Genomic DNA, 14,566 nt, shown 5'->3' with positions numbered 1-14,566 from the left:
TTGTTTTCTACGTTGAATGTATGACAGTGACACTCCGGGTTCAGCAGGGAGGCACAGATAAAATAAGGAGGTCATCCTTCAACAGATGACATCAGTTCAAGCATCGTTTGACAAACTGGAGCTGCGCTGCACTCTGACTTCTCTTTAGAGCAGGGAAGCTGATAAAAAAACTCCACTCTGAGGATAAATAAAGCACAAAAATACCTTTCATTTTTGTTTTCAGTAGTCCTGCGGAGTTCTAGTGTAAACAGGGAATAAGCATGTTACTATTCTGCATCACACCGGGCAACAATGTACTGGAAGATTCACAATACAGAAGATTCCTTTATCCTAGAGAGATGTCTTGTCCAGTGTGCTAACAAATGCATAACTTTAGAGTCCAAACACGTTGTTAAATCCAAAGCTCAAAGCTCAAGCATCCCTTTAGTATTTTGTATGTTTTTACAGGAACTGTTTTTAAAACAGAGCATGTATCTGTAAATGTTTCTTATCATATTTGAACAATTACACTACTGTATAAAATTAAACAGTTTTGCAAGTTTAACAGACGTGTTTTTATTTGCCTGACTCCATCTTTAGGCAAAACCACAACTTGAAGTGTTTGTTTAGGCTTTAAGTCTATAGTGAGGTTGATGACCAATAAAGAGGCACGGAATAACTGTATCTCTAACCGCAGAGCGGCGGCAGCGATGCAGTCAGCAGTGTGTGTAGTCTGGTTCGCTGTTAGCTGAGCGGCAAACAAACTGTCCAAAACAATAAAACTGAGAAAACCATTTTCCCCCACTGCGTCTTTCTTGTGGCCCCTACCGGCCAGGGGCCCGTTTAGAGTAGTGAGTCAGCAGCCAGTCAATGGTGGTATCAAAAAGGCAATAAACGGTGCTTTGAGAAAGTGTGAGTCATATTGCAGCCACAAAAGGTCCTTGAGCATGCATCCATGAATAAGCACCTAAAATATTATGCAGTTTGGTGCAGCAGTATGCAACATTAGCCATGGACAGACAAAGATGTACACACTTTCACACACACTCCTAGCAGAGATAATAATAGTTCATAAAAATACGCTCATTCAAAAATGCAATAATACGATTTTACATTAGGTCAATTTATTTAATGCCTCTTTTGTTTTGTGAAATACATGCATGTTTTTTCCTAAAAAATCTTAGAGTGTAGGTTTTCAGACTTTCAGCTGATGATGCTGTCATTGAGCAACTCCTACATTACTCACTGACATTTTGACAGGATATACGTACATGGCTGATGAGGGAAAAATAATAATGTTCTCCCTCGACAGTAAGCCAAATCTAGAACTTTATTTCATGGAATGTAAATGAAACAAGCGAGTTGATCAATGGTAATATCAACAGGTTCTACCTGCTTGTTTGTAATCTATTTTTCTACAGAATATAAATTCATTATTTCCTGATCTTTCAGGGTCAAATTATGAATCTTGGCTTTAAATCTTTTCAGGAAATGAAAGCACCTATTTCTATAACCTCTGACATCATGAATTGAAGTATGTGGTTTCCATGGCATCCCTGTGGTCACAAGAATACCAGAACTAATCCTCTTACTCATTTCCACCGATGACTGTACATAGTTCACGGCCTGCACTACTCATCAATAGGCAGATTTTATGCTTTAAATCATTTGTCCTCAAGCTTGACAGCCACAGCCTATACAAAAATAACAGCATGTTTCCTCATTTATGAAACTCTCCTGTGTGAAATATACTGTGTTTTTCAAGCTTTAAAACCCAGCAACAAACCAGCAAGCACATGAATGTATTCCTGCAATCAAAACTGGTCCCCCAGTGGTCCCCTGCAGTTTGACAGAGGCTACAGTATCAGCTTCCTCTCCTGCCAGCCAGTGAGCCATTTCAATTGTGTTTCAAAGTAACTTGAGTATTATCACTACATTAGTGTTTTCTGCCTGAAACCCATTATATAGAGTAGAGTGTAGCAGAGATGCACCATCAACAGTATAAATCTGCTTACCAAAAATCCACCTCCACAATGCAGATTAAAGTGGACTGAGTCTTTGAGTCACAATATCAGAAATAGATAGTAATCGCGTTGAGATGATCCGGGGAACAAAGAGCTGTTATCAACCTAAGGAGTATGTCTGAACTCATACGCCAGTTATTATTAGAACCACTATCAGTGCAGTATTTCTGCGTGAGGCAAATCTACAAAGTGCATATTTGAATTTGTAAAGCAGTTGGGCTAAAAAAGACCTTTTCACAGCAGACATTTTTGCTTTCCATAGCACAGAGAATGTGGCAAAGAATTGTGAAACTCAAGTTACTGTAAATCTGTTTTTGTGATTGACGATATCTGAATTTCCCTGATGTGCTGAACCCTTCAAAACCGTTCTGTTACACAAGAAGCAAAGATAAACAACTGTCAAGATTTCTTTGCATACAAATATTAGTACACGCAGCCTCTACAGCTTTGCTCTCAAGCTTTGGCAACACAAAAAGCCATTGGCAATAGCAGGACTATTTAAAGCCACGCTAGCGGCATGGCTCCAGGGATGTGTCTTTGTGTTCAGAACTAATTAACAAAGGCTAGCATGCTAACATGCTAAACTAAGAGGGTGAACATGGTGAACATTGAACCTTCTAAACATGCTAGTGCTGTCACTGTGAGCATGTAAGCATGCAGAATTGATTGTAACATTATTTTATCAGTATTTAAAACACTAAACTGCCTTGCCCCATTTTATCTTTCTGATTCTTGTTCAAGCCTTTAGATTGTTCTTCAAGCTTAAATGAAAAGGCATTGAGAGGAAGCTTTTGTTCATTATCAGGTTGGAAAGAGTACTAAAACATTTACCGTTACTTGGAAAAACATTGCTCACATACAAGTAAAATTACAAAATTTACTCTTAGTAAAGTTACTGCATTTTTAAGAGGGAAAGGGGGATGTTGTGTGGGTAGAATGAGGATAATTGTTACAAATATATAGGATGATGGTGTATGATAGACCTATAGAACACATTTAGACTATAAAATAAAATGCATAACATGTCAACATAACGCCTACACATCTCACCACAGAGCCCTTATGTCCAAACAAACAATATATTCCTTTTCTATAGAGGCACTTTGCATTCTGAGCATACAACTGATACCTCAGTTATTCAACCAAAGGAGATGGACAAAACTCAGACAATTACACAACAAATAAAAAGAACAATGGACACCACTGCGGGTGCAACAAGCTATATTACAATAAATAACGCCCTTCTTTATAGAATCAACAGCAAAATAAAACATCATTAAAAGGAGATACCACACAAAGATGTATAAACAATATCAACTCCACAGCGGCTGCAGCAGCAGCAAAACCAACACATTAAAGCCAAAGTGAGCTGCATGCATAGTTATGGCACAACCTCCAGTTGACATTACAACCATCACAGTGAGTTTGTTGTACTCTTTGAGGTGAAGTCCCCCACCGCCTGCTGCAGGTTCAACATCTCGGTTCGTCCATTCTCAGTGTAGAATATACTGATGAGGCTTTGCAGTCACATCAGGGATTTACAGTCACAAACAACAGAAAGGCCTCACACTCCCCTCAGAAGATAACAGTAGGAACGCCAACGCAGAAGTCATCTGAATGAGCCACCATGAGCATTTTAACATGTTAGTATGTTAGACAAACACAGCGCACACCTGTTGGTGACGTAACATAGTGTTTGTTGGTCGTGGTCGGTGGGTGATGGATTAAGTCATTGATTAATTATGCCTCCAGGGCTGCAAACTGTTAAGCATTGACCGCGAGACTCATACTGCATATATCAAACCTCCATTTCAAAAAGCAGTGAAAAACAAACGAGCCGTCGTTTGGGAGAACCCGGTCAACCGCCGCGTCTAATGGTGCTATAATGGTAACGATACTAGGCACGACCATAAGAGAAGAAGAAAGACCTGAATTTCTGCAACAATATCTTACATTTTTTATACTTTTAAAAATAAATATATTGCAACACATAGAAAATGTCCTGTTTAAATTCTCATAAAATCTTTTCCTTCAGAGGTTTTCTGAAATTGCAATATAATCAGAATGACCCTGATTCCTCAACTAATTATTCATATGGAAGAATTTTCCTATACAGTAAAATCATATTGCGTGTGTGAAAAACAAGTTTAGTAACTGACTTCCCATGCTCATTAGAAACTGTACAGCCCATTGTTTTGTATTTTCTTATTTAAAGTGCTGTGATGAATGGATTATGTACCGAAATGTTTTCAGAAAACTGAGCTGAGATCAAAAGAGGCTCCAGTCAAGAATGTTTATTTGACTTGCGATTTTGTTTAAAGGGAGGCGAGGGAAAAAGAGAGACAGAAGAGGAAATGCATTGACATATGTGAGTGTGTACACACATACACAATCAGGAGGATTAGAGCTGGCTGTTTGCACAGATGGACCAACATGGTTCCATGGTAAATCTTTACATTAACAGGATTTAATCCATCCATACCACAGTGGGAGCAGAAGAGTTCATCTAGATATACAGCTGCCTCTCATTTATACATGAGACAGTAGGACTACATCATCATCCCTGACTTCCCCACAGTATGACATCAATAAGTTATTCACACTATATAAAGCTGAAAAAAGTTACTGCCAGGCATAGTAGTTCTTCATTGAGTTTGCTTGTGCTCATAAGAAAAACCCCACATGCATATGCTGTAGCTTTCTGGGAAAATGAAACTACCTTGCATCTTTTCCACATTGCAAGTCTTGCTGTTCTTGTTATGTCATTGTGAAAAACTATAAATTCATGAGTTACAAGATACTTCCAGAGAACAACCGCCTGTGAACTCCCCTGCAGGGGAAAACACTGAAGAGAAAACATGAGAGCTTGAAAGGCTGGAAAAAAAAGCTTCTCTGCTGACCTTTGACCTCTCTGCTTTCTAAGGAGAATACAACTTTAAAATAGAGCTGACAGCAAACGACAGGTCAGTCTGTACTGGTGACCTCTGATAGACATTAATATAGCTTGAGGGAAAGTAAAGTGCAAAATATAGGGGTTGAGCAACCGGCTATAACATCTGCAGCATCTTCCATATCTCGTCTCATCGTTGTATAACTATATTGAAAGCAGACATCTTACAAAAAGCTAAGATATCTTGACATATTTTTGGAAAATCTGCATAAATGCGTTTGTACCATAACACCAGTACTTAATCGTATTGTTCAGCAGACACATTTTACGTTAAAGAATGTGTGTGAAAACTAGCTTTTAGATCAGGGAAATTGAACTAATGGGATAAGTATAAATAACATAAATTGCACAGCTATGATAATCCAATATGGCTCTGGATCTATGGTTTTATGTGATCATCTAGGCTGCTTTTAACCATCTAAATCCTGTTAGAGTGATCAAAACAGATCCTGGCACTGAAAAGTCAATTAACAACTCTAATCCTCAAAGTGTTCCAGGCTCATGATCCTGGGATTTCTGCCTGTAATCACAACATCGGGTTGTACCTCCTAGTTAAATATCAGAAAACACGTATATCTGCAGCATCATATAAATCAGAGTAATAAGAGGATTCTTAAATGCTTGTATGTTTAAAATCTTTCTGTTGCGCTAAATGCTGATGGCAGCTGATGTTTAGCAGGCATGGATGGATTACTGAATGGGTCTACCTGGCACAGGCCCAGGGGCCCAAAGTGCCAAAACAACTAAGGATAAAAAATAACTACAAAAAGACCAAAAAAAGTGACAAGAGACAACTAAAAAGAGACATAAAATGGTGACAAAGAGACACTAAACCACAGAGAGATGCGTAACCATTACAAAGCAACACAAAACAAAAAGAAGCTAAACAAATATAAAGCCTGTGTGTTTGCTTGTTTGTTGGAGACTTGGTGGGGCCTGTGCAAATCTGTGCCCAGGGGCCCATCATCTCTTAATCCACCCATGTTAGCAGGTATAATGTTTACCTTGTTCATGATCTTAGTCTATGGCAGCATGCTAATGTGCACTAAACACAAAGTACAGCCGAGGCTGATTGGAATGTCATTAGATTTAAGGTATTTGGTCATAAATCAATGAACTGGACAAATTTAGAATTTTAACCTGCTGGTTGATCAAGAAGAAAAGTAGACGGTCCCCAAGATCCTTAGAATCTGTCCTGTATCCAATGAGATGTTTCAGTCTAGACCCAAGTCATGTATACAAGACAGGTGATTTAAATTAACGTGTATTTTTCTGATTAAAACACTAATGTTCATATGATAGAATCAACATTATACTGTTCACTTATGTGTCACTGACCAGTTTATGGTAACAAACTGTGAGACCGATCACAAACTCCATAAAGCACAGTGACAAAGTTGATGATTGATTTGTGTCTTTTAAGGCAGCAGGCATTTGATGCAGACATTATGGACTCTCCTAATATTGTATGTTTGTGTCTGACAGTCGGCTGTAGACAGGTACATTTAAAGAGCATCCAAAGTGCCGCTGAGAGAGCAGTTTCACTCAGACAGTGTGGTTAGTTTTCCCCGCCACAAAATCATGTTGGCATTTGCAAAGTCTCATAAACAAGTTACGAAACAGCTTAAGGGAAACATACATACTCAAACATTGTCAACTGGTAGTATTGTATTGTATTTAATCATGGTATAAGGAGCTATCATTTTATTTTGTACTCCCCCATGAACGTTACCAAAGAAACCAAACAAAGTCTTGGCCCAGTCATCTCTTGGTTGCTGAAGAAAATAATGAGCCACCCACAGCTGCTGAGTCATCGCTGTGTGCTGAAAGATATACCCGTTAGTGCTGGAATTGGTACATTTGACAAAGCTGGCGGCTTGCACACCCCCTTCTCAGAGCGGCACAGGCCACTGTGGATGTGAGATAATAAGTGAAACAGCAAAAGGAGCTCGAGGGAGGTCCCTGGTAATGACTTTCCCTCAGTGGAGGCCTTATTATTTCTGTCTCTTGTCTGTCCAAAAGATCATTTACTTATCTGTTGGCCTTGCTGTGGCCCTCGAGCAGGTGACCAGCCTGAAGGACCTGACCGAGCATGAGAGACAGGGCCTGAGGGAGAACCTCTTATCTGAAGGTAAATGTACAACTAACAAACAAGCACCTTTGACAATGTTGAACGCATCATGCCTATCACCAAGACCGAAGATACGATTACAAAAACCTGCTTGTCTATTCTACTGCTCCACAAAACAAACAAAAATCATCGTTTTGTACAGTCATTCATAAAGGGTGTTTCTATGTGAAATGGCTCCCTTTAGGGCCTTGAGACAATAAGAAAGAGGACAGACAGCTATATAGAATGGATTGAATAAATCATGGCCAGTCTCTCCAGGCTTTAGGCAAGAAGTCATGAAGAAAATCCATCCGCGCTGCCTCCTGCACAATCATTCAGTAAAATTAATTATCCATGATCCTCCTGGTTTATGTATTGCTGCATTTTATGGACTCTCTGCAAGATTTAAGTTCAGTCCGCCAACTCAGGTATATTCCTGCACAGAGTCTTAATGAAGCTTTAGGACATGACAGACTGTAGGACAGCTTCTTTAGGGAATCCCAGATGAGAACCACGAATGGTAGCAGCAAGTGTATGCAGGGCTTTGCAGCAGAGTTTACAATATAACTGAGCAGGAGAGTGGGAGTGGAGAACTAACATCTCAAACAGAAAACCTTTAATGTGAAGCCTGTGTTGGATAAACTGCATGTTGTATCCCGTAGAAGATTCTCAAGCCCCACTTGAGTACTCTGCCTGAACTATCTCTCATACATTGATGTATTACAGACCAAAGCTCAGGGACAGGGAGCCTCATGCAATGATGTCACATTGTGTATGAAAACATCAACAGTTGGTATTCCGGAGATTCGGCTAAGGGATGTTGACCTGGTCTATTTCAGAAGTCTTTTTATTAAAAAAAAAATCATTCCACCTAATATTTTTACTGTCAATTGTTTGTATGTCATATGTGTTTTTTATGTATTTATTGGGTCGAGTGTAGAGAAGATATTCAGCTTTATGGCAAACTTGATTCTACTGAATATTTTGATATTGACACCCACTGATTGTTCCTCCAGTGCAGGAAACTGTAAGGACAGAGCTCCAGTAAATGACCCGTTTGACACCCGAGGAGGCAGCCACATCTCTTTGTTTTCCCATGACCTACTCTGAAGACAGCAGAGGGGAGTCGCAGCCTGCAGTGGAGGAAAGAGGGGAGATGGAGGAAACATCAGATTACTTTTGCTGTGAAACAGTGGTTTAGAACTTGTACACTGGTTATTTTGATGCAGGTGTTTTATTCTCTCTGATTTCTTCCTGGATAGGCTGTCCTCTGCTCTTGTCACCAGTCAAAAACAGACTGCCTGACCTTCCAAAATCATCTTGTAACAGCACCTGTCAGTCTGCCAATGCATGTGTGGATCTTGAATTTTGGAGCAATCCCTCCTTTTACATATTTTGGGTGGTAACAGTCGAGGACAGTTGTTGCTCCCAGTGCAGCTCTCCTTCACTCTGTCATCCATTTTACAGCTCCCTCATCCCTGCTTTCTGAGCCATCCATACTCAGAGAGTGGAAAGAGAGCCACCATTCCTCTCCCTTCTGACTGTCTAACAAGTTCCTCTATCGTGGACACCCAGCTCTGTCACCCAGAACAAAGCCTCTTCTCAGACAGAAAGGCAAGCAGGCTGATGGCTCCACAGAGGCCGGGGAGGAGAGCACGAGCCGGTATGGGAGGGGGCGAGGAGCATCTGCCAGAGGGATTTATTTCCTGCCCTAACAGGTCATATTTTCTAGGTGGGCAGATGGATTTTCTACCTCTTGAAGCACAGTTCCAGCAAGAAAAAGACAGGGTGTAATTTTAACAGTCTGCGGAGGGTCATCTCTGGAGTGTGCTTCAAGTTAAAGTGTGAGGATCATGGTGATGCATGAAGCAACCTCTTCATTTGCATACTCTGAAAAATATTCAGTGGAGACAACTAGGATTTCTTTTCTGCACACAGCTTAATGAGAAAGCGTGTAATTCATGTTCCATGCATCACAGTCATTTAACAACATTGATAAGGGAGATAAAAGCATGCTGCAGGAATGCATTACAGATAACAGACGCCTAACTTTTCATGAGACTGCTCCATTCTGACAATTATCCCAAAGAGACACGAGGCATTTAATTGCATAAACACAGCAAAAACAGAATTAGCACTCATCATTGATTTTCACTGCAGACTCAGTTTTATCTGTTTCCACAGCTGAGGGGGTTTTAGCTCATATGAGCATATGCCAGATGGGCATAGAATTAGTCCACAAAATGACCCGAGGGCCGTTCATTTCATGCCATCATTTCTCCTTCATCAGTCGCCCATTCTGCCATATTTGTCCTTGGTTTTCTCAACTAAAGCCGAGTCTAAACTCAATTGAGAAACGGCAAAGATATGACTGCTTTTATGCCCATCTGTGGCTTTAGCAACTGGACTGCAGCCCGATAGTAGAACTGATGTCCCACATTAGTTTAGCTTCAATTCATTATGTTAGCCCTCCATTTAAGGAAAAACAGATTAAATTTATTTGCTCCTCTCTTTGTTTTTTTGCCAACAACTGACCAGTAAAAATAAAAAAAAGGTTTTCACTTATAAATAAAATAAATACTAGATCACAATCACAAAGTCAGCTTCACAGTAAACCTTGTTGGAAAAATGGAAATTAACTTTTTCAAAACACAAACTTTTGTTTTTTCAAAACATTTTTTTTTTAAAAATCCAAAGAGATCTAAAAGTCACTGCAGGTTTTTAACTCAGGTTTTCTGTTAAAAAACTGTTAAGTCGACATCATCATCACATCATCTTGGTTGTTTTCTCAGATTTGACAAAGCTCCTCATGAAAACTTACAGAAAACATTATACCACGTTTAATACAGCAGTTGAATTGCTCCTCATGGCGAGTAAACCTAGCAAGACTGCTGACCTCCTCAGAGAGCACTTCTGCATTTTAGTAAGCACATTTTCTGCGTGACACTATTCTCATATTGCCCACTGTATATGTCCTCCTCTCTGCAGTGACTTAGTTACTTTTTCAGATTTTTTTCATTACCTGTAGTTTTAGATCATTAAAATAGCCAGTAATACACATACTGCTATATACATCGTCTGATCATGTTATCTTATAAAGATGTATGGTTTTGTTATCAGTGACACTGTTCACTGCTGACACATTGCGTAAAAAACGAAATATGCCTTTTACTATTATTTATTACTGAATAAGTCTTCAGGAAGTGGAAGATCTGGGAGACATCTTGGTAAAAACAAATGAGGTATTTTTTTTATCATTGCAACAAGCAGCTGTGGGCCTGCATGGTCTCATGCATTATGGAGTGAAAGCTGCTTTTGAAGCCAAAAGTAATAATAAAAGTGTCTTGGTGCAATGAAAAAATTATGCAGCACTATGTCTGATTCACAGATACTCTAAATTCAGATCCAGTATCCCAACTGTAAATCATCCCTCTTCAGTAAATGATCAGCATGTTGATTAAATATTCCCCCTTGGTTTCATTCTTTCTTTCCTTTATTGAATGAGCCATAAATGCAAACATACTCTTGGCCACTATAGCTCGCTACAGCCCCCTCTTTGCTTTGAGAGTTGTGTGATAGAGCACATGAATAACAGTAAAGAAATAATGCAGCTCGAGCATGGCTACTCCATTATCCTCCAAGGTGAAATTTGCTGTGGGTCAGAGCAGCACAGTGGGACTCTGTGGTGTTAAATGAGGTTAGTGTGCAGCTCTACGGCTCACTGTGAGTACAGTGTGCATCATGACTTGACAAATTCAAACCCCCCAGATATCAGACAGACCTACTAAATCTCAAACTCCACACAAAATCATCCACATGGTTGTTCATTCATAATTTCCTCTGCGCTGTCTGTGGCGACAGCATGTTGCAGCAGTCTGAGGCTGGGTGACTATCAGCTAGCCTGCCATCTGCTGAAGATATGTATAATAGTGTTGGCTCTGGCACAGAGCCAGGAATCAATCCTCATCCCCACAGGCTGTTCCCAGCTGGTGGAAATGTCCCAAAGGCATATTCATTATAAATAGATAACACATACAAAAAATGTAATAAAAATACATGAAACCTAACAAAACTGAATACCAATGACATGAAGGACAAATATAAATAGAATTGAAGGATTACCAAATGTTAATAGAAAGAAGAAGCACATAAGGCCGAGGGGTAAGATGTAAATCTCCGTACAAAGCCTCATAAAAACATAGATTCCTCTTTATGGCATTCACAAACTGGATTGCATAAGAAGAAATCTTGAACGTGGTTTTGAGGCCAAGAGTGCTGCTGCTGCAGTGTTCAGAGGATATGCCTGCTGTGATGTTTTAATAACAGAGCAACGCTGCCCTCTTCTGTTTGTTATTATACTTACATTCAAATTAAAGAGGAGAATACTGGGTAATTTAACGTAGCATGGCAAAACCAACTTTGTATTCACTTCCTTAATTCAAATAATTTAAAAGTAGATCAAACACTTAGCTTCTAACTCCTAGAAAGCATTGGAGGACAATGCCATCAAGGCACAATACCTGTTTTAATATGTATTTCATCCAAGAAAACTCTGATAAGCCAAATAAAATTCAGATCAATTTATTTTCTATATCCAATAAATACCTGCTTGTCAGTCATAGGAGGTGGAATGTTTGGCTTCCTGTGATGAGCAAATGAAGTGCAAGAAGTGTCAAATTGGTACGTTTTGTGGTTGAAATGGCAAAACCATTGGCTTGCCTACAAAAATTGTGGTTAAAGTAAATATTATCCCTGTAATTGGCCAGCTCCATAGGTATTTACACCACCTATTTATTCAATTTTAATTGTTGCTGTCTGTTAAAATGTAGAAACACCCAACACGGTGGGCCACCTGACATATTTAATCAGCAGAAACTCTCTTTTTTTGAGCAGCCTATTTCAATTTTTAAGTGCTGCAGCTGTAAAAAAAAAAAGTTGCATCCTTTTTGTTGCGTTGGCCAATCAGAGACCTTTACGAACCATTTGTTGTATTGCTACATTTCCAGCCAATCAGCGCCCCCCTTCAATAAAGTTCGACCAATGATATTAAAGGATGTTCAGACGTTCGAATCGAGGAAGTGGATGACGTTTCATGTGTCTAATTTGTGTACACAACTATACAGACGCCGGGAAAAACTCAGCCGCCTTCTAAACGTTCACTTAGTCGGTGTTTTAGAGTCACGTAATTGTGACAGAGAGCTACGTTGACCTAGCAACTGTTAGATAACTTACGAGCGGTACAAGTAGACTAACTGAGCTGAATTTCCTCTGCAGTGTGGGAATGAATGTTGACCATGTCCTCCTTCTTGTCAGCCGCCCTTAGGCTCTCCTAGCTGGGGTGCAAATACATGGGGAACCGTATCACCGGAAGATGGAGGGTTTGACCGGGGGTTGTCATGGCTGCTGTGACGGTGAGTCGTTACCCCAGCGGCCGTTACCTTGGAGTGTGGTGCCCGCTGCTGTGCCTCCTCCTCGGCTTGCTGGTGGCCGTCCTGATGCCCCTGGTGGGGGAGGAGGACCAATGCTGCGCCGCCCTGAAGGGCCTCTCTCAGATCCGCTGCCAGCTGTGGGGAAACTCTCAGCAGCCTCCAGCTGTGCAGTCCACCAGCCTCACGGTCCCCTTCACTGCCCTTGATGTGCTGCCTCTGAGGTCCAAGCCGAGCACAGGTACAAAGCGGTGTACTCATTCACAGTTCAACATTAGACATTATAACATGAGGATTTCCCTAAATGTCCATTTCCAATGTATTTTGAGTCTCAAAAGACAGGGCGTTGTAATTGAGAGTAAGATACATATGCTTTTCTATATAATATTCACTACTGGAATGAGGTTCTGGATCTCGTATTTTCTTTTCAATATTGCAAGGCCCTGTTGTTGAGAAGACCGGCTGCACTATTACCTCTCTACTGTTTAACGTGTGTCTGCATTGACGTTGTCCATCGTGTTCTGGTTGCAGAGATGAAGCTTGAGGCCAAAGCGGCGCTGCAGCTGGCTCTTGAGATGAGGAAGCTGGGGAAGAGGGAGAAGGCTCACAAGCTGCTGGTGCACGCACTCAGCATGAATCCAGACTTTGTGGACGCCCTAACGGAGCTGGGAACCATTCTGGAGGAGGAGAAGGATGTCGTCCAGGCAGACCACCTTTACACCAAGGCCTTGGCCATCTCACCATGTAACGAGAGAGCTCTGGTCAGCCGGGACCGAACTCTTCCCCTGGTGGAAGAGATTGACCAGCGTTACTTTAGCATCATCGACAGTAAAGTTCGCCGGCTTATGTCCATACCTAAAGGCAACTCTGCACTACGCAGGGTGATGGAGGAAACCTACTACCACCACATCTACCACACGGTGGCCATTGAAGGCAGCACGCTCACTTTGTCTGAGATCCGCCACATCTTAGAGACCCGTTACGCCGTCCCTGGGAAAAGCCTGCAGGAGCAGAATGAAGCCATTGGTGTGGATGCAGCCATGAAGTACATCAACACCACGCTGCTGTCCAGAACAGGAACCATGACCGTCAGTGACATCCTGGAGATTCACCGGCGGGTGCTCGGTTATGTGGACCCCGTGGAGGGAGGCAGGCTGCGCACCAACCAGGTGTTTGTGGGCCACCACATCCCTCCACACCCTCAGGACCTGCAGAGACACATGCAGGAGCTGGTTCAGTGGCTCAACTCTGAGGAGGCCCTGCAAATGCATCCCGTAGAGTACGCGGCTCTAGCCCACTACAAACTGGTCTATGTGCACCCTTTTGTGGACGGAAACGGACGCACATCACGGCTGCTAATGAATCTTGTGCTCATGCAAGCGCGGTACCCACCGATCACTATTCGCAAAGAACAAAGGGCAGAGTATTATTCAGCTCTAGACACAGCCAATGAGGGCGATGTACGGCCGTTCATTCGCTTCATAGCCAAATGTACAGAGATGACACTGGACACATTGCTGATTTCTACCACTGAGCCTGCTGTAGGGCTGCCGGGAGCCAGCCAGGACCACGCCTGCCTGGACTGCAAACAGACCATCCCCATTCACAACTGAGCTGGAGACGGGAGGAGAATCTTCAAAAGCTCTTAAAAATCAATCGTATCATATTGTGTTTTGAATTGCCTCGTCCTTTGGCTATATCCCTTATCACCCTCTGCTTCTGTTTGGTTCATGGACTTGCTCCATTGATTGGGATTCTGAAGGATTTTGACTTGAAAATTGATTTTCCTGTGAAGGTTTTGCTTTTTACCCACTTTTAGTGTGTAACCATGTCCCCATAGGAGTTATGATGGATCAGATTACAATCGGAAGTTTGACTACTGGTGATGTGAGGAGGCAAGGCAGCTTTCTTATGACAAATTACTTGAGATGCTTCAGTGCAGTGAAGTGTGTGTGTGTGAACATTCAGTTAATTGTCTACCTTTGGGATGAAGGTGATGTCCTGTAACACTGTAAAGTATTTTTCATGTATATGATTATTTATACTATTTTAAATTAAAGTTCTATTAAACTGTTTT

At 41.2% G+C, this 14,566-nt stretch overlaps 1 protein-coding gene across 1 annotated transcript; it reads left to right on the top strand.

Moving 5' to 3' along the window:
• The first annotated feature begins 12,152 nt into the window (after positions 1 to 12,152).
• On the top strand, positions 12,153 to 14,518 carry ficd (FIC domain protein adenylyltransferase). The gene is made up of 2 exons (XM_054610267.1): positions 12,153 to 12,730; positions 13,021 to 14,518. The coding sequence occupies exons 1-2, from the start codon at positions 12,460 to 12,462 to the stop codon at positions 14,100 to 14,102; spliced, it is 1,353 nt and encodes a 450-aa protein (XP_054466242.1). The 5' UTR covers positions 12,153 to 12,459; the 3' UTR covers positions 14,103 to 14,518.
• The last annotated feature ends 48 nt before the right edge of the window (positions 14,519 to 14,566 follow it).

This window comes from Anoplopoma fimbria, chromosome 13 (genome assembly GCF_027596085.1).
Source record: "Anoplopoma fimbria isolate UVic2021 breed Golden Eagle Sablefish chromosome 13, Afim_UVic_2022, whole genome shotgun sequence".
NCBI lineage: Eukaryota > Metazoa > Chordata > Actinopteri > Perciformes > Anoplopomatidae > Anoplopoma > Anoplopoma fimbria.
This window is presented reverse-complemented; position numbering and strand designations above follow the sequence as displayed.

What these genes read in the sequence shown, in the direction of transcription:
- ficd (XM_054610267.1), top strand. Translation starts at nt 12,460, where the DNA reads ATGGCTGCTGTGACGGTGAGTCGTTACCCCAGCGGCCGTTACCTTGGA. An exon ending in GAGGTCCAAGCCGAGCACAG is followed by an intron (nt 12,731 to 13,020) that starts GTACAAAGCGGT and finishes TTCTGGTTGCAG; the next exon opens with AGATGAAGCTTGAGGCCAAA.